Source organism: Watersipora subatra, chromosome 11 (assembly GCF_963576615.1).
Source record: "Watersipora subatra chromosome 11, tzWatSuba1.1, whole genome shotgun sequence".
NCBI classification, from domain to species: Eukaryota; Metazoa; Bryozoa; class Gymnolaemata; order Cheilostomatida; family Watersiporidae; genus Watersipora; species Watersipora subatra.
In genome coordinates, this window is record NC_088718.1 from 37,362,808 (window position 1) to 37,384,295 (window position 21,488).

General features: G+C 34.7%; 1 protein-coding gene across 1 annotated transcript; it reads right to left on the bottom strand.

Annotated features, from left to right (window-relative positions):
- Positions 1 to 81: 81 nt before the first annotated feature.
- LOC137408727 (uncharacterized) lies at positions 82 to 17,319 on the bottom strand. The gene is made up of 6 exons (XM_068095305.1): positions 17,193 to 17,319; positions 10,183 to 10,306; positions 6,674 to 6,859; positions 3,029 to 3,245; positions 1,594 to 1,830; positions 82 to 1,006 (listed from the first exon to the last, which is right to left on the bottom strand). The coding sequence occupies exons 1-6, from the start codon at positions 17,245 to 17,247 to the stop codon at positions 746 to 748; spliced, it is 1,080 nt and encodes a 359-aa protein (XP_067951406.1). The 5' UTR covers positions 17,248 to 17,319; the 3' UTR covers positions 82 to 745.
- Positions 17,320 to 21,488: the final 4,169 nt, after the last annotated feature.

Consider the following 21,488-nt stretch of genomic DNA (forward strand, 5'->3'; position numbering starts at 1 on the left):
GAGCTGTCTCCTACTTTGAAAAATGAACAAAAAGGCAACAATTCCAACAACTTATCATTTTTTGTTATTTTATTTGGATATTGGTGAAATAAAAGACCCCATATAATTCCACAGAGAATACATAGTTTTACATATAGTTTCTTGCATGAAGTTGAAAATGAAATTAAAAATCTGCATGCTTGGACTACTTAGAAAAAAGCTAAATAAGGTGCATTTTAGCAAAAATTCAACTAGCGTACTTTTCGGACTACTAGCCACTACTTTTTTTGATGATTTGAGCTATGCGGCTTATACCAGGGTGCGGCTATCTGTGGCTTTTTCTTTCACTACTACGGCACATTAACCAGAATCTCCGGTCAGTGCACCTCTAGCGGTGAAAGAAAATACGAAACAATGCCTAACGGTACTGTTCCATTAGGCACTAGGTTAACAAGCATCGGTTAATACGAAACAGTGCCGTTAGGCACTGTTCTGTTTTAAACAGCAAAGTTGCTGCCGTGTTAAAAAGCATCGTCCTGCGGCCTATATACAAGGGTGTGGCTTACGTATTGTTTTATTATCGTTGTTTGAAAAATAAAGCAGATGCGGCTTATATAGGGGTACGGTTTATAGTCCGAAAAGTACGGTAATTGGTTTTAGTAGCTAATAACTGATAATTGTGTAAAGTCAGCGTTGCAAACTACAATCTTGATTTTGTGCTCCAGTTTTTGTGACCTTACTTTAAGTTTTAAAAATAGTGTGTGTTTCACTTCCACAACCATTTATTATCGTTCAACAGATCAGCGAGTTCAACATTGCACGGTATGTAAAATTGCTTTAACAGATTTTTTGTTTTTTGAAGAACTGGTTTTGACGAATATCCAGCATTGTTTAATTTTTTCTTTTGAAAAGATTTTGAGGGGTTATTGGGGCCGTTGGCTGACACTCCAACAAAATTGTAAATCCTTTTCATAGCCTGAGCTTCGTCAGCTGAGTAGTCCTCGAGTTTTGAGAGATATATCCGAGTCTGAAATATAACAATAATTGCTCAGCCAGTAGTCAGCCAGGTTGATTGATTCAACAGTAGCCGGCCAGTTTGATTGAGTTATTAATATATAATAAAAAGATTATTTTTTGTAGAGCATAATGAATCAAATTGCTGTGATTTTTGTGCTTGTCCATTGAGAACAAACTGAAAATGTTAAACGATGTAATATTACAGGTGGAGGTAAATTAAAGTACCAGAACAAACTTGAAACGAAAATGCGCCTGGGATAGATACAATTATGGACAAGTATGGCATAATAAAATAACATTGCGGCATAGCAAAACAATTACAAAGCAAATTCTAGATAATTAAGTTCTAGATGACTACACTCCTGGTTGTGAGTGACTATGAGATGAGTTTTGAGTGACTACAGGATGGGTTGTGAGTGACCACATTCTGAGCTATTAATGACTACATGCTGGGTTGTGAGTGACTACTTGTTAAGATGTGAGTGACTAAATGCTGAGTTCTGAGTGATTTCATCCTGAGTTGTGAGTGACTTCATGCTGGGTTGTTAGTAACCCTTGGCTCAGTTGTTGTGACTACAAAAACATTTCACTGCTCACCTTTGGAATAAATTTGAAGACCTCTTTGAGATATACAGAGTAGCAGCTTGAACTAATCATTCCAGTAAGATATGGATGAGGTAATGGTTTTGGCAAAAGTTGTGTTTCTAAAATACAGACTGTTGTACCATGTGCGTCCAAACATGCAAGTGTGGCGGCGAGCTGCTCATAGACAAGTTTGTGAAAGTATTCATTTCCCACTTGCATCAGACTCATCTCCCGATATGGGTTGTCTGTCTATAAAACAAAAAACTGTGTAACTATTTGCTAGTGGACAAAGCTTGTACTCCTAACTACTGACTAGTGTACAAAACTTGTACTCATAACTACCGACTAGCGTTTAGAGCTTGTACTCCTAACCACTGACTAGTGTACAGAACTTTTACTCCTAACTATTGACTAGTGTTCAGAGTTTGTACTACTAACTACTGACTAGTGTATAGAGCTAGCACTCCTAACTACTGACTAGTGTACAGAACTTGTACCCATAACTACCGACTAACGTACAGAGCTAATACTCCTTACTACTGACTAGTGTACCGAGCTTGTACTCCTAACTACTGACTAGTGTACCGAGCTTGTACTCCTAACTACTGACTAGTGTTCAAAGTTTTGTACTCCTATCTTCTGACTAGTGTACATAGTTTGTACTCTTAGTAATGAATGACTGTTTAAGCTTTTTATTCCAAGTCACATGGTTTATATCTCTAATCACAACTTATAGCATGAACTTCTATGCAAGATGAACTTGTAAAAAATTTTAATATCTTTTATCAGAAAATATTGGTATTTTTCTAACATTTGCAATTGTTTTTGATAATCTAGGTGATCTGACCGCTAGGTTGTTTCAACATTAGAATCAACAAAAATTGATTGTTGCTGAAACGCTCCGAAGAGCAATACAACTCCAAAACTGACATCAGTAGTTGTGTTTGCTGTTCGTTCCTTGCTATGACATTGGCTATTGCGTTCACGTGTTGCGAGTGTAACACGTATATTGTTTTGGATATGCTCTTAATTGTTAAAATAAAACTTAAATTTGGCTTTAGATAGGTTTTTATAAATGTTTCAAATAATTTAAAGATAGGTTAGTTGGTTAGGGATCATCCTTCTTTTTCTTCAAAATGCTGTATAAGCATATGAGTACCAAATGTCTAAGAGACTGTATAATTACCATTTACATAAATATAAACAATATGCATAACTACTGATATCATTTTTGACGAAGTCTGAATACGTTTTTTTTGAATGTTTAACTGTGATCAAATTTTTCTGATTTTAATCTTGAAACATCCTGGCAGTCAAATCACCTCCAACATCAAAATAATCAAAAATGATAGAAAAATAACAATAATTTTTGATGAAATCTACCAAAGTTTTGGTCCAAGTTCCTCTTTAAGTGACCAAGTTGTATTGTACACATAACAGTACATACTCGGCGAAGCTTGTGTACATAGAAGAAATGTGAAATCATTCTATCTGCGGGCTCTCTCATGGTGATAATGTACCGGGAGTCGTCTACCATCACATACTGCAGGTATTGTATAGCACTTTGTCGTACCAAATGTGTATCATTTTTTTCGAGGATGCGGCTCACGATGACACATCCAGGGCAATCATTATAGGCAAGTCGGTGCCGGTGACTATGGTACCTGCATAGCAAACAATTACTATGGACAGATATTAAACATGAAACACTAAAAGCATAGCCCCATAACAACAAAAGCAAAGTTTTTTGTATTCGATAAAAACAATGCAGTTTGGTCAGTCATGGCCGAGTTTATTTGTTCGATAGTGATTGACTTGGTTCAGTTAGTTGAGGTCAACATGGTTTAGTCAGCCGTGGTCAACTTGGTTTGGTGAGGCACAAAAGAATGTCAAGTCTGATCGGGTGACCCTCCAATACAACCATTCTGTGTAACAGACACTGCAACAAATAATTAAAATCGAAAGCCAGTGAAAAAACTTCAAGCTTAAAGTTTTCCTATACCGATCTATAACTTCAGTTTGAAAACTGTCAGCTCGTCAAATAAAAGGGGTGGTGACAAGCGCTGCAAACAGGGAATACTGTGACCACTAAAACTATATTTAGGAATTCTATGTAGCCGTATGAGAAATAATCAATCAAAGCCATTTCTAAAGGCTGGTTCACACTATATCGCCGTTAGTCAGCGTTTTCCTTTTGGCATTCATCATCAATTTTGTAAAGTAAGAACCGATGGCATCGACGAAGCATTGCGAAAACTTCGGAAAAGTTTGTAGCTTTCAAACTTTCCCGGTATTTCGCCGAGCATCAATGACTGCCTTTTTAATGTCAACCATTTCGGCGATGGTAATTCGCGGTTGCAGATGGCGTGATTTATTCATGTCCGTTTATGATAGTCGCTGCGGGGCTAGTTTTTGATTCCAGCACGTGAAAACAAAGAAGTTTCTTCCCGAAAGTTTAGAAAGAGAAATGAGAACACTACGTCCCGGAGTATTTCCTGATGATGCAAACGCGAATGGGTATGTGATCGTGTGAACATCGTTATCATCGATGATCAACATTGCACATCGTTATCATCGATGATCACCGAAGTATTGAGGCATCAATGCCGAGATACGACGGTATAGGGTGAACCAGACTTTGACATAATTACGACTTATATGCTAATGATGGACTTGCATAAAATCGTAGTAGATTTTATCAGAAAATTTCAGTATGTTTTTTTATCATTTGTGATTTCAGAAAGTATCAGTATTTTTCTATCATTTGCAATTGTTTTGGATGCTTGGGATGTTCTGACTGCCAGAAGGTTTCGAGATTAAAATTGACAAAACTTGATCGCGGTTAAAACGCTCAGCTCAAGCGAAAGTGCAATTATGTCAATTATAGTTGTAAAAAGGTCGACAGAATAGAGACAAGTAATGCTGCAACTTGATTGTAGTAGCCGATATCAACTATGGCAACGATAACAACTAGTGACATCATGTCACACAAATTAATTTTTCTTTTGAGGGCTTTAATCGTGATCAAGTTTTGTCAATTTTACTCTAGAAAGATTTTGGTAATCAGATCACCTCAAACATTAAACCAATCACAAAAGATAGAAAAATACTGACACTTTCTGATAAAATCTATTAAAATTTTGTGTAAGTTCATTTTTAATTTAAACTATGCTTACATAATTAAAACTTTGGTTATACACACGTACAGAAAAACCTATGACAGTGTTTGAAAAATGAACTAGTTGAAGGATATTTTTAGTTTTTCGAGTGTCTAGCAGAGGCAGTAAGATGATTTTCAACAGCTGCTTGGCGCTCACCTTTAACCAGCTAAAACCTTCAAAAACTTGGAAAATAAATTTAAAACTTTTAACTAAAAGATGTAGTAATTTTAAAAATAACTGCTTTAAAAGCAAAATTTATACAAATACAGTCAACCTCCACTTTTTAGACTTCGCTGTCTCAAACCTCAAGTCCTATTGCACTATTTCCTATAATATTGTATCATATCTCTTCACGTCACTCACTAGTGCATCAACATCTTCATCCTAATATTTTTGTTGCAAGTTTTCAACTAATAAGCACTTACCAAATATAATTCAGCAATGTTGGTTACATAATGGTTTTTGTGTGCTTTGTCTAGTTGGACTTTACATAATTGTGTGCTTTTCTCTTCCTGCTGTTTGTAGTTTAACCCCTTCACTGCCATATGCGCATTTATGCGAAATCTATGGTCGACTGCCGTATGCGCATTTATGTGAATTTCTCAGCATTTGCGTAGTAGCTTAATTTTATTATTCGTTAACAACATAACCAATGATCTTTAGTAGTTTTGTTGTATTGACAGTGTTGTCTTAAAATTTCTCTATAAAATTAGCCTAAATCGGCGAAGCAATTTTAAATCTTTGTTTGGGAATTTCCAACTCAAAAATGAACATTTTTTTCTTACTGACTTTCGAACTGTTGATTGTTATTGTGGCTTCCGTAAGTGCTTCTCGTGTTAGAAAAAAAAGCTTTTGTTGATTACATTATAGCCAATTCAGATTCAGATTTAATTAAATATTCAGATAATAAAAGTGACAGCACTGACTCTGATGTGATAAAAGTAATAGTTTTGTAAGAGTAAGGAACATTGTAGAGGATCATTATAGCTTCGTAGCGATCATAACTTCACATAGCTTTAGCAATGCATATAGTATAGATACATTCAAATTTTTGCAAAGCTGTTTCTTAACATGTTTGCAGCATAAAATATATAATGCAAATGTTTTAGATAGGTCTTGAAATGAAAATAATTGTATACATATCATACCATGCAGCCAAATCGGCGATTTTTAATAAAATGGCTGGCAGTAAACCGAAAGCTAAATTTGTACATGGATGGCAGCAAAAGGGTTAATACTAATCCGGCAGCGAAAAGCTTAAACAGCTGTTATACTGCTATATCGCTGTCTTGCCAGCTACAGTCAAGTCAGTTCAGTTTCAGTAATTAACCAGGCAAGTCTAGCTATCAAGTTCAACAAACTTTACCAAATTGTCTGTGGTCTGAACGATTGTTCGATGTGGCCACTTCTGTCCAAAAAATGACAACTTTGACAGATATGTAGCTTTGGTGACAGTTGATTTAGTAATTATAATAGTAATCAACAGTAATTTTTATTTGATATTATTACTTCTATTAATATTATACTGTACCCTATTGCAGGTATAACCATATTCTACTTTCTCATGTATACTGTATATGCATAATGTATCATATTGTAGTCTAGGAGCATGTGTGAGACAAAATAGGTTATTTAATGTATCATACTGTAAAATACTCAATTTTTAATGCTTGAACTTAGCATCCAGACTTTTTCAATGTTTGAACGTGGCCCAGACCTTATTAGTCTGAACAAACGGGAGTTGTCAGCATATTGAAAAATTCTTAATTTTAAGCTTCAAAATTTTAAGAAGTAATAACAACTATAAAAGTCTGCTTTCTGTTTCAGTCTAAGACAGGTGTGCTGTTTATTTCTTGACCTTGACACTAAAATGCATTTTTAAGCTATCGTTTATGATGTAAACCTAAGTTGACACACGAGTGTAACCATACCTTCCTTGCGATTTAAAGCCTTCCAGCCACTGTAGAGGGCACTTCTCAGTAAGGCCAAGGTCATTGAAGTAGTCAGCTACAGTGAATGACAACTTGGTATGACTTCTAAACCACCTCGATAAGTCTGTTGTACCTGACTTATGGAATCCAAGGAGCAAAACTGTCGCGGCGCATGCAACTTTCTTTCTGCAAACAAGAAAAACAGAGCTAGTGTTTACTATAGATTAACGGTAACATATGTACATAATGCAGCTTTTCATTAAATATGTTAATCTTGAAATGAGCCAAACTTTAGAAAAAACAGGGTCGCTTGTAAAGATGAACTCGCACAAAATTTTAGGTAATTTTATCAGAAAGTATTGCTATTTTTTCATCAGCTGGGATGGTTTTTGGTGTTTGATGTGGTCTGACCGCTAGGATGTTTCAAGATTAAAATCGACAAAATTTGATTGGTGTTAATAGGCTCAGATAGAAAAAAGCACGATTATGGCGTCTATAGTTATAAAAGGATCGACATATTGGAGACGTGTAACGCTGCTACTTGAATGCAATAGCCGATATCAACTATTGCAATGATAACAACTAGTGACATCATCATTCATGCAGTTGTCTTTGGAAAATTTAAACTGCAATCAAGGTTTGTCGAATTTTTTCTAGCGTTATACCAAACATCATTGTATTATGAATGTGTTTAGATATATTTAATAAAAGTTCAAAAACTTTAGATCGTTGGACAGATTGCTTAGGGGTACTGACATGCCTTGACAAAAACGGGCCGAGTTCAAAGAGTTAACCAACCCTGTTATGCAAAAGATTCAACGTGTCTATACTTTGTGCATCGATAAAGCTATGTGAAACTACGGTCGCTACAAAGCTAAAACGGTCCTCTACAATGTTCCTTACTCTTACAAAACTATTACTTTCACCACCATCAGAGTCAGAGCTACCATTTTAATTATCTGTGAAATCGCTAGTCTGAATATGAATATGCTACAGTGTCATCAACATATGTAATTCTCTAACTCAGAAGGTACTTACGAAAGCTGTAATAACACCGAATAGCTCGAACACCAGAAAGAAGAAATGTTTGTTTTCAAGTAGAAGATTCTCAAACAAAATATTAAAATTGTTTCATTAGTTTAGGCTAGTTTTATAGATAAATCTTCAGACAACTCTATCAATACCATAAATGACCTAAAGATCGTTGGTTATGTTGTCAACGAATAATGAAATTAGGCTAATATGCAATTACTGGGAGTGACTATACAAATACGGCAGTGAAAGGGTTAATAAACACAGTGCACTCGAAAGACTTTTATAAACACTAATTCTATTTCACCACAAAAAAATCTTTTTTCAAAAAATCTTTTTTTTTGTGTCGTTAAACTAAAACTAAAAGAGCTGCATATACTTAGTGATTCTATTGCATAGTTTGAGTAGCAAGAATTTTTAGAGTTTTTAACCTAGCACATTAAATCGTACAATCTTTGGAATTGTCTTTTCATTACCTCAATACAACTTGGCTGTTTTAGAAGGTTTCACTACAAAACTCAAGTCAGCATCAAGTTAATAATAAACTTTGCAAGACTAACACAGAACTAATGTACCAGCTACACAAGGGTTTAAATTAATGATATGTTACTATAAAACAACCCCCTATAATTAGCATACATAAACTTTATGGAATAATATCCTACACAGTATCATTGTCTTAAAGTTGTCTACTCTTGATAAACTATTTCCTAGAATCTTCATCTCAAAAGCATCTTGAAAATGCAATGACCAATGAAAAGCTATAAACATGAGACCTAAAATGCAATGACCAATGAAAAGCTATAAACATGAGACCTAAAATGCAATGACCAATGAAAAGCTATAGCTCTTTTAGGATGAACTTTTACAAAGTTTTAGTAGATTTTATCAGAAAGTGTCGGTATTTTTCTATAATTTGTGATTGTTTGTGATGCTTCAGCTGATCTGACTTCCAGGATGTTTCAAGATTAAAATCAACAAAACTTGATCATGGTTAAAAGCTCAAATCAAGCGAAAGGGCAATTATGTGGTCTATAGTTGTAAAGAAACCAGCAGATTAGAGATGCGTAATGGTGCACCTTGAATGCAGTAGCTAATATCTGCTATAGCAATGATAGTAACTAATGACACCATTTCACACATATCTTTCTGCTAGACGTTTTGGCTACGACCAAGTTTCGTCGATTTTAATCTTGAAACATCCTGGCTGTCAGATCACCTCAAGCATCGAAACCAATCACGAGCAATAAAAAAATTATGATCCTTTTTGGTGAATTCTACAAAAAATATTTTGCAAGTTCATCTTTAAGATTGAAAAAGATAGAATTCTGAAGACTGGCCCAGATAGGATATAAGAGTCTAAACACTAAATAGAGAGTTGAAGGAGGGAGAAGGATACCTTCATGTCAAGGACAAGCGCTAACAAGCTTGTGTGATTGTTAAGAAATAATAGGTCCAGTGATTCCAAGGATTTATTTTATTTTCAGTCAGAAAGCCCACAGGTAGGTCTTAAAGGCTAGTTTTTAGAAACCAGATAGACTTTTACAACCAAAAATTTTGTGACCTTGTGTAAAGCATGGAGTATATATTGAGAACTTTAAACGTAATCGGCTAAAAAATGTGGACACGCATTTCGCATGTATGTGTGTGTCTGCAAACCGACAGACACACACATATGCATGCATATGCATGTGCATACACATACATGTACATAACTACATATGCAATCTCAGTGTGTGTACGTACACACGTACACAGACAAAGAGGAAGCTGAACTTAAGCTCAACCTTGAGCTGAAGCAGTAAATCGGGGTCCTTGAAGGCCCGGCACTCAGTTGGACCAGTTTCTGGCTACATGATACTTTTGAAGAACCATGATAGACAGCTCTGGCACCTTTACAGGGCGTTATTGTCATTGACAACACACTCAAGACTTTCAACTATCTTATTTTCTACTGTTAATATTATTGTGTTATTATTGGAATATACCAGCAATAAAAAACAATGTTTTCTGTTCCTACTGGCAATATCGTAGATACATATAATAGTATAAGCTATTAAATTATATCCTTCCGTGTTCTTCCCAAGTGCTCGCCCATTTCTACATACAGCCACCTCAGCTCACAGGCATTAACTGTATGAAAGGTCTCTATAATTTAAAGGTATAGACACACAGTACTCAGCTATATATCAATAATAAAGTACTGAGGCTACATGGTGGTAGAATGTTGGTAATAGCAGTTGAAGATTGTTTCATCACAGCTGTATATACACTGCAAGTAAGTGTTATTTGGTAAGAGGGGCTAGTTCAAAACATATTTTGGCTTTACTATCATCAAAAAGCGTTAGCCGCTATTAGCCGTTTTAGATTCAAAGAACAATCATTAAAGAACACAGGCTATGCAAACCTACCATAAAATTGGAGAAAGAAAAACAAAGCTAATGCTATGTGAATAACAATTAAAAACGGTCACTTACTTGGAATCCCCGGTGTTCCAGCATGGGTTTCTATAATTGTTGAGAAACTGCGCATGAGAGCAAGCTTCCAAAGGAGCATAAGCTATACTTTTTCCTTTTTTGTAGGGCTGAAGTCCTCTGTTCACTATGTAAACATATTAGCCTGTTACGCATACAGGCATAAACCTAATAACTACTATAGTTATTGGGTCTATGCATACAGGTAAAAATGTACATACAACAAACCTGAGACACTGCTTGGGTGTCCTAAAACCTTGGCTGGTTTCTAAAAAAATGATATCTTAAGTAAAATATCTGTGTAGAAAAATTGACAAAGTGTACGACCTTACAGTGATTGACAGTTGGAGAGTAAAGCTGTTAATAGGTAGATCAAAATTTATCTTCAGAAAATATCACTCTAGATTAAAGGAGTAATATAAACCGCTGAATTTTAATTTTTATTATAAAAAATTAGACTTTTATAACTAGAAACTTAATATTTGGTAAAAAAATCAGCAGAGCTCTCAGTTGTTGATTTTGGTCTTTACTAAAATAAAAGCCATGTCCGTTTGTCCAAAGCAATGGCTAGAGGTTGGAAAAAGGTTGCACCACTCAGTTGTCAAACCTTCAATTTTTGACATCAAAAACCAGCTCACTACCACCTGCGGCAATCATCCACTTTAGATGTTATCAGGATTACTACGCATATAGCTATTCTCTGTGGTTTATTGGTTCCCTTGACGACCTGGCACATCACCCTATATAGATGATCTAAGCACTAGTTTTTACTTCTTTACTATAATAAGAGCCGTGTCTGTCTGTCTGTTCAAAGTCACGTAAAGAGCATTAGCAAAAAATTGCTTCCCATGGGAATTGGACTCAGACATTTTATTAAGTAAATAGGAACACTACCAACCTTGTCATGTTAAAGAATAATTGTACACATAGGTAATAGACCCGATAATCTCTCACGGTGCACTGGACTGCCAGGGTGCTAGTAGCTATAAAACTTTAGCCAGTTGAACAGAAATAAATTCAGATGCTTAGGTTTTCACCACTCTTTAGTTTAGGCAAAGAGCATATGAATATAAAATATATAAAGAAAGTATATATAGAGAATATGTGCTAAACTTCTAAAACATTTTTTATTCTTCAATTAAGCTCTCCTGTTTAGCTTGGTGAGCGATTGAAATCATCTAGGTGTAACCGACTACAGAGCACATAGAAAAAAATGTGCACAGTTTTCTGCAAGTTTTGTGTCTTTGCCTTGCGCTGGTAATGAAAACTTGATGGTTATTTTGAACTTATGCAAAATTTCAGTAGATTTTATCAGAAAGCATTGACACTTTTTATTGTTTGTGATTGTTTTTGATGTTGGAGGTGCTCTGACTGCCAAGATGTTGCAAGATCAAAGTTGACCAAACTTGGTCTCGGCTAAAACGCTCAAAAGAAAAATCTGTGCAAAACGACATCACTAGTTGTTATTGTTGCTATAGTTGATATCAGCTATTGTGTGCAAGTTGCAGCGTTACACGTCTTTATTCAGTCAGTCTCTTTGCAACTATAGTCGTGATAATCGCAAATGTGCTTGATCTAAGCCTTGTAACCATGATCAAGTTTTGTCGATTTTAATCTTGAAACATTCTAGCAGTCAGACCACCTCAAACATAAAAAAAAGTCTTAGATGGTAAAAAATACCGATTCCTTCTGTTGAAATCAACTGAGATGTTGTGTGTGTTCGTCTTTGAGATTAGAACAGTACTGAAATCCAAGCTTGCTATTTTTGAGTTCACAAACGCTTAGCTGTCTAACATTAAAGATTTCAGTCACCAAGCAATTACTGCATAATTCCTAATCCATCGTTTTTTTGACGCCATCACCCTGTTTGCACATGCGCTCGTCCAGAAAAAAGCCATCATTTTTGTAGAAAACGATCATCATTCTCTTGATTAATAGTATTTTTTGGTGTTGTTTTGGTACTAAAATAAAGAATTTGCAAACAAAAGCATTGTTTGCAATAACTAATTGCAGAAGCTTGGTGTTTTTAATGATAAAAGTTGTCCATAAAGATGGCGGACAACAATGGAATAACGTCACGATAAAACAAAGAATAGCTTGTGACCATTTTTCTACGAAAGTCAATAGTTTCATTTGCAGCTCGGAACATTAAATACAATGGCAACAATTAAACCCTGCAGCAGCTACTTCACTGGAAAGTAGAAACTAACACTGGAAACTTACAGACGTCACTCCATTTTGCCACTCCATAGCTATGATTAATAAAAAACGTTAAAAACGAAAGAAGCTTTCATATTTATTACACACACCCTTGACAAAAATTGAAAAATTATTCACTGTTGATTACTATTACTTAGTTATGCCAGTATTCATGAACTTAGATTTATCTCCCCAATGCTGCTTTGGGCGTAGTGCAATCTATTAAATGCGAGCTTGCACAAAATTTTAATAGGTTTCATCAGGATGCATTGGTATTTTTTAAAATATTCTTGATTGATTTTAATGTTTAATTTGATCTGACTGCCAGGATGTTTCAAGATTAAAATCAACATACATGTAACTTGATCACAGTTAAAACTCTTAGAAAGGAAAATGTTATAATATAAAATAATTTAATCAACAGCGAATGATAAAATAAAAACCAAGATAAAATTATAAGACAAGAAATATGATACAAGACATATAATAGAAAATAACATGGTGATTACTAATATGTAATAAAATATTTTATGTTGAAAATTAAATAATCTATATATATATTTTTGAAAGTGCGTTGTCCGGCTGTAACTATTATATGGCTGTTGATATTAAAATTTGATGGATTTGAACTCACGACTAATGCATCGACGAGATCTTTATCTGGACGCTCTACCACTGAGCTACAGCTGCATAATGTGTTTTCAGCGACAGCGGCGTTTTCATATACGCATACTCCATGCGCATGCTAATTATTTTAGCACTATGCCCACGGGTTATGATGCCCCTGTGAAGAATTATTCTTCGTAAGGTTCAACTAATATATCTGGGGTCAGAACCAATTCTTCTCACGTGGACAATTATATCGTCTCTGTATCGTCGTATTCAAAGTTCTGATGGATAGCTTCTGGTGGAACAGTAACCTTTTTTTATAAATCTTCTACACACACACTTCTATAAAAGAATTGTTGTTATTAATTTTACATATTCATGATTTTTATTTTGTTTTCTCAGTTCGTATTATTGTATCATTACCAAATCATCTTTTATTGTAATCATAGCAAAACCATCTCAGTTTAGCTATTACTTGGTAATTATCTCACATTTATATCTAAACCCTTTTATAGTCGTTTTATTTTTTTATTTGACCTGCGCGAAACATTTTTCTCATGATATGAGAAAATATGAGTTTAAAAGTTGTTTGACAAAGTTTGCAAACCTTTCTAGTTGTTTTTATTTTCTCTCTTAATTTATTTCAATTACACAAAACACTTTTCTCATGATATGTAGTTCGAAAGTTAGAATGGCAAATGTTGTTTTATGTTAAAGACTGATCAATTTTCTAACCAAAGATTTTTTTATTCCCCGAGCAACGTCAGGTACCAAAGCTCGTCTATACGGCTGTCCACCCAACTATAGTGATAAAGTTTTAAAAGTGAGACACCTGCTGCGAACTGGATTTAAACGCAAAACCTCCAGTGTTGCGGACAGCCCTTTATCCAATACACTAAAGCGTCCAACTACTCTACCATGGAATAAATTTGGCACATGCTTGAAATACATACCAATCTTTCACGGCTTCACGTTATAAACTGCAGCTGTAATCTGCAGCTGCTGCTTCATGTGTAAAGCCATACCAAAAGAAAAATTCTTAAACTCATATAGCCCACAAAACTATCGCAATCAGTATAGATCTGCAGCAGGTGCTGCAGCCGGCACAGTATGAATTACATAGAAATAAACCCGTAGACCAAAATAGCACAGTACGCCGAAATAAACAAGCGCCTTCATATAATAGTTAAAATGGTAAATGTTGATGCCGAATATGTTAATTTAAAGTAAATTTTCTGTAACAAAAACTTTTGGATTTCCCGTGCATTCATCTAGTACATTACTGTTGCAACATTTCTCATCATTCTCTAAAACTTGTTCATCAGCGCCGAATAGTTGAATTTCATTTTATTGCTAACGCTAGCGTTAGCCTGTGCTTGCTGGAGACATTCCGGTCCAGTCTTAATCGGGTCATCTTACTTGAAATGGTGAATCTTGTCATTCTCATAGCCGTCTAGAGCGTTGGTCAGCCCACATCCCTTGAACGACTTGACGATTAGAATCTTCGGATTCGTGTATGCGCAACTTGTCTGCTAAAGTTTATAGATACGTTTTCGTAGTGCTCTGAAGAGGTTTAATTGAATGCCAAGGCCTGAATGTAGTCAACTCAATCTCCAATCTTCTAGGCATCATGATCCAGCTGCGTTTATTCACGTATTCGATGCATGGTTAATGCATTTAAAACTGGCTCACAAAAGTCCATCGAAATCGTACTGGTCCTTTGGTACAATATGCCTAGTTAGGTACCTTTGATTACTAACTAGTGTAATGCATGTCAAAGTGTCGCTCAAATACTACAGGTGGCTTTCAAATAAAGGTGGCCTTCAAATAAAGGCTGGCACTTTATTTTCCAACCCTTCTCCTATAATAGTGGTTTTCAAATAGAGGTGGCAGGCAAATAAAGGTGGCATTCAAGTACAGGTTTAAACAGTATGCTAACTAAACAGCAGCCATATCATAGGCGTGTGTATTGACCACAAAAAATGTTGCTCACATGTCATCTGTGAGCATGGTTTCTTAGAGATGCGGTCTTCATAATTGATAGTGACGTACAAAGGCTAACAATGAATTTGTACAATCCATTATTGGAACATCGCCTACCAGCGGTCAATAACAAGGCTTCATGAGCGTGCTTTTAAAGAGACCTATTCAGGGGTTTCACTGAATCAACTACTGCTGAAAAGCACTAGATAGACTAACATTTACATTCAGCTTTCAATAAAGGCAGACTGCTTTATATATATATATATATATATATATATATATATATATATATATATATATATTACTTTATTGACAAAAAATTCATTTACAATAAAAAAAAATGTTAAACTATGCCACACAAAAATAGTAAAACAAATAAAAACAAAAAAAAGGACCACAGTTGGCGACTAAAATCGAATAAATAGTTTGTTTGGCAAATAGTGTCTAAAATGCCTTTCTCTGCTAAGAGCAATGATATTTAAAAAAATAATTGGTAGTGGTTGTATGCAATTTGTTCACATCACGTTAGATGAGTTGAGAACCTTTCTATAACTGTTGTGTAAAAAGTGAGGACTCAAACCATGAAAACTCTTGAAACCTTTAATTGAAGTAATATAAACATTTAGCGTAGGCAGAGTAAGAAGATGCAAAGATTTAGAAAGATCATTCGTTGGAATAATATATGCAGGAATATGATATAGATTTGCAATTAGTCGAAATCCTTTTTTGCAACAAAAATAAATCCTTTGTGAAATAGCTTGGAGCTGGATTATAATAAATGGAGATACCATAAATAATGGGGCAAAATATAAACTGATAATAAAATACATGGGCAGATTTTGAGTTTATGTAAAGCCTGCAAAACCGGAGCAGAATCAATGACTTTGTGACCTTATTACAAATAGTGTCGACATGGTTAATCCAAGAGAATCGATCTATCAAAACAAATTCTAGGAATTTTGTCTCACGCCTACAAGTGATTGGCTATTAAGCTTAAGAGTAAAATATTTCGAAGTTTTTCATTAGTATTCTAAAATAGAAAATGTGATATTTGTATAATGGTTGTCATATGATTTGAAGTACACCAGTTGCTGATAATTTGCATGATGAGTTTACAGTTTGCCTCAAGAAGTTGCACATATTGTGATGACTTACAAAAACAGTATCATCGGCGTAGGCAAAACCTCTTGGAATAAGTCTGAGAAAATCATTTATATATATTGAAAATAATACTGGAGCAATAAGAGACCCATGTGGCACACCAACATCTATTTCTTGCTTCAAGGATTCTTTTTCATTCATGACAAAGAATCCTTGACATTTTGACGTCTTTTGTGAAAATAAGATTGAAATGTTTGCAGGGGTTTCCTTCTAAAACCAGCAAATTTTAGTTTATGAAATAATATTTTGTGATTGACACAGTCAAAAGCTTTGCTGAAATCCCAAAACATTAAGCAAATCTTTTCATCCCTTGATTTAAGATCCAAACAGTCAGCGATTAGTTTATCAACAGCACCAGAGCTTTAATCCCAAAAACTCTTGGATTCTGTAATGTGGTAATGCGAATAAACAGCAAACCACAGCCTAGGCTAGGATAGTCTTTACTATAATTCAAGCTACATATGTTCATTCACCTAAAGCCGCAATTAGAGGTTAGGAATAACAATTACGTCCCGCGGGATTCCAACTCACACGTTCAGCTGGGTAGACCGACACTCTAACACCTGCGTGCAATAATTGTGTATATAGCTATTACACCTGACTGTCTCTCATATCTAGGTACTTCAATTCCACGGTACTAGTCAACTATAATATTAAAAATCATAATATAGAAAAGTGATCTTTAGATTGAGGTGACACTATTTCGTTAAAAATATTTCGCTAAAATAGTAAGATGCTTCTACGTGACGTTGTGTAACTTTAGCTACTACGAATTCGGTTTGACAACTTGGAAGTAATTGAACCCAAGTCACATTCTTCTTTCACAATATAGTATTTTCAGTAGTAGAAGTAAAAAATGCTACCTCTGGTCTAGCAGAAAAGTTTGCGCACTAGTTTTTTCTTCTTGCTTGTCATTGGTAAGCATCTCAGTGGCAAAGAACAAATAATTTCTGACGATTCAAAGCCCTGATGGTAAACTATAACTGGCATCCTCACTCTGCTTATCTAACCTGAGTATTTCTGAAAAACTTACAAAAAGCCTGTTGTATAATCAAACTTACCTGTTGCGTTCTTTTTCCTAATCTCTAAGACAGTTTCGCCGTCATTTGGATTCATGATTGCAATGTCATGCAATTGAAGACGACGTAGAGAAAATGACAGAGCGGTTAAAAATAAGAATAAACCGGTGAGATATCCAAACTTTTGAGGAGACGCCCTTAAAGCCATTTGTTGCCGAAAGTAGTTTGTTTTTCCCTGAGCCGCCAGAGCGCACACCTGTTGATTGTTGTATGCTCGTTGCGAGTTAATATTCGAGTTTAGTTGACGATTATGTTAACGGCTGAATGACTTGATTGATAAACCGGTTAATTGTGACTGAGAGGATATTCACAAAGATAAGAAACCAAAGATTGTCTCAATGAGTTTCGAATGAAAAGACGCACTAGAGTATTTAAAATTGATGAGCTGGAGTTAAGTTGCTGTCTTTTCATTGGCTCTTTCGTGCGTAGATAGCTAGTGAATATGCACTAACTGACCTAGTAATTTACTAACTGACTTAGTAATCGTATTTACAGTGATCACGCAAATTGTAAAATGCAACAAAATTAATGAAAGCTAAACTCATTTTACTTTCATCAATTTTATTGTTTAAAAAAACACATCACAACAGTAAGTTTTTCTTTTCAAAAGTTTCGTTTTTACAAGTCAGCGTCGTTGTAAATAAAGTCAGTTTTTTTCTACATTTTTTAGAGGGTTTTGCTGACCTTTGGTTATGCTGACAGCCATTTCATAGCCACTTTAGATATTTCGCTTGCTAAAATTAAAAGCAGATTTGAAGAAGACATTTTCTGTTAAAAACGTTTGTTACAGACAGAAAATTTTCAGAAGACACTGCTACAAGACTGCAAGGCTGAAATAACTTTATTGAACTATTCTTATAGTGAACAATCAGTCAGTCATTAACCATTTGCCCATTCAAGGTTGAACACATTTACAAGTTAGAGAGCTAAAAGTTAAAGGTAACAAGTTTACTTTTTAGTCAGAGCCTTCAGGTTACAAATATATTTTTTATAAAAATTACTCAACGTTTAAAGCACATCATGAAAATGATAATGATATACACTTTATAACTTTCAAAAAAGTTAGTTTTCTGCACTAAAAATACTAATAAGCTATGAGAATGTCGATATTTTTTAAACGGTATAAAAAATATCAAAGATCCGAAAATCATCACACTGCACTCTTATTTAATTTGTCTTAGAAAAAAATTCTATCTTTGTATTTTAATAACTATTTACAATGAGTACAAGGCCTATGATAATGTATTGGTGTTTTACTTACACATGTAAAGATAAAAAAAGCTTTTGAGGTAAATGTGATGGGGAGAAAATGTTGAGAGCAAAGTCTATCACCAAGATGGTAAGAAAAACGTAGAAAAATCTAATTTGTAGAGGTTGATCACATCAAGGTTATACATTAATATCGTAACACTTTTTAATTCCTTTTAAATTAAGTTTATACAAAATGTTGTACAGAGGTTTTGCAACATTGTAATTCAAAGGGTACACAAGCGCACAAAGGTGTACAAAGGTACACATAGATATACTAAGATATACAAGGGTACATTAGTATACACGAAGGCATGCTCTTATATGCAAGAGTATACAAGGGTAAACAAGGGTACACAACAGTATACAAGGAAACATGGAGGTAAACAAGGGTATATGAGAGTATATAAGTGTACACTAGGGTATACAAAGAACATACAAGAGTGCACGAATGTACACAAGTGTATACAAGGGTACACAAGAGTTGGAGAAGGCCTGTTGATAGTGTACAGCAGTAAAGCTACAAGAGCCATGACTCTAAATAATTTTTAGTATTTAGCATTTTAGGCTGCTATGATCGATCAATTTTCATGTATCACTGAATGATAGAAAAGACAACTCCAAACTAATGAATACTCATGGCACCTAATAAATGCGTAGCGTTTCCCCACTTTCATGATATATATTTTTAATATTTGTTAAGAGCAATCTAGTTAGTTTGCTTAGAGAAACCTCAAGGACCTTGAGCAAGTTAGCACTGAACGTGTACATTACTGAGTGTGTATATAATTTCACCATGCCTGAGTCCAATCGTTCTGCGTGAATGTTTGTTGCTGTTTATTTGCCTTAACAGCGTTTCATAGTAACATACAGCTATTGAAAATCTTTTGTTTGCATTGAAGCTTTCAGCTAGTTAATTATATTGTACAGAAATACAAACTTAATTGGGCATTCCTAAATACACTTGAGCCCCACAGGCGATGAGTGCTAGATCGACATCGCATAGAAAGGTGTGGCCAGCACATACGTCTTTACCAATTATAAATAGAATAATGATTCAATTGAAATCATGTTGTTACATTAGCGAGACTTCATTGTTTAATGTAGAGTTGAAAGATAGATTCACCTAAACACGGTTCAATGGGTCCTTTCAAATATTCACTCACATCTTCAAAGTACCTAGCAGCAGAATGTTCAACGTTCACTTTTGAAATAAACCTAGTAATTAGCTATACCAAGTGTTATTGCAATAGTAACTAGTGTTATAGCCTTGCTAGCTATATAAGTATAAAGCTAGTTAGTATATCTATACTAGCTGCACTACCTATACTGGGTAACCGAGATGATTATCTAATAAATCTATACCTCTTAGCTCTTGCGGCTAGCTATACAATTTTTTTAATTGATTAACATAAAACCAGCTTAAGCAAATAAAAAGATTTTTTACAGTCAACATGCTGCACATTGATCAAATTTACACTTTTGTTATTAGTTAAGACATTGAGAACATAAATTTTCTTTCAGTAGTTTTAGTTTAAGTGTCACCTCACTTAACGCAAGCTTGAGCTACAGTTTGGACTAAGTTGTAAGCACATGATTGTGACGATTTAACCAACAACTTACAAAAATTTTTAATATAGTTTATCAGAAGGCATCAATATTTTTCTATCATTTGTGATCGTTTGTGATGTCGGAAGTGATTTGACTGTCAGGATGTTTCCAAATTAATTTCGCCAAAACTTGATCGAAATTAAAATGCTCAGGAGAAAAATACGTGTGAAATGGCGTTACTATTTGCTATCGTTAGTACAGTTGACATCGGCTATTGCGTTTAAGTTGCAGCATGACGCGTCTCTATTCTGCCGATATTTTAAAAACGATAGACATGATATTTATACTTTTGTTTGATCTGAGTGTTCTAATCGGGATTAAGTTTGGTAGATTTGTATTTGGAAACATCCTGGCAGTCAGATTACTTCAAACATCAAAAACAATTGCGATTGATTAAAAGTGTTGACACTTTCTGAGAAAATTCACTAAAGTTTCTGTGCAAGTTTGTCTGTAATAAAAGTACTCAAAGCTGAATATGATTAGGAAAATTTTGATGCTTTTTATAGAATACAAAAATATATAAAACAGAAAATACAACATGGAAAACAACAAGGAGAAACAAGAAATTCAAAATTTTAAAAAGGCGATTGGTCTTTCTAGCAGGGTCGGAAAGTGTTATTGAAAGAAATATGTTAGTTCACAGAAATTAATAGCGACTGGTACGGAAATTAGTGATCAATCGTAATCAGTGATTGGCAGATTAACAAGAGAATTATATTATTATTTCAATTGCAGTATGAATCGTTACTCACAAATAGCAAAAAATGGTGATTATTCGTGATAATAGGTGATAAATTCAATAGTGAACAGCAACAAATAATGTTAATATTGAAATCATTTGCTAATGAGATTAAAGTTTTCTACAGTAACTCTGGTCTGCACAAGTTTACGAATATTTATCTAGGTAAACTAACATAAACATCGATAACTATGTCAAGTCTATAAATCTTGATAAATAACACGCGGTGTGTATAGTGGAAGTGACTTGGTCTTTTGTTTGAGTGTTCTAAATTTGTAAATTTTTACTGCGCTGCATATACATGTAACAACAATTTAGTTGAGTGTTCATTGCTGCGATCTCCGCAGCAATTGCCTTCAGTTCTGTTCTGTTGGTCCACTTCATTATTGCATCAATCTCTGAAACTCATTGTTTTTCTTGCCGTTTTGGTAGGAGCATTAGATGACACAAATGAGTTTTAACAACAAGCCATTTGACAGTAAGGAGGTATGCCAATTGGCATTTACCACACAAATAAAACTTGTCACTTCACCGACTCTGGCCTATTCAGATTGTACAATTACCTATTGATACTAGACACCGACGCTAGTGCAGTCGGCCTTGGAGCTATATTGTCTCAACGACAAGAGGGAGAAAAAAATGCCTTGGTGTACTTCACCAACATTATGTCTGCAGAAGAA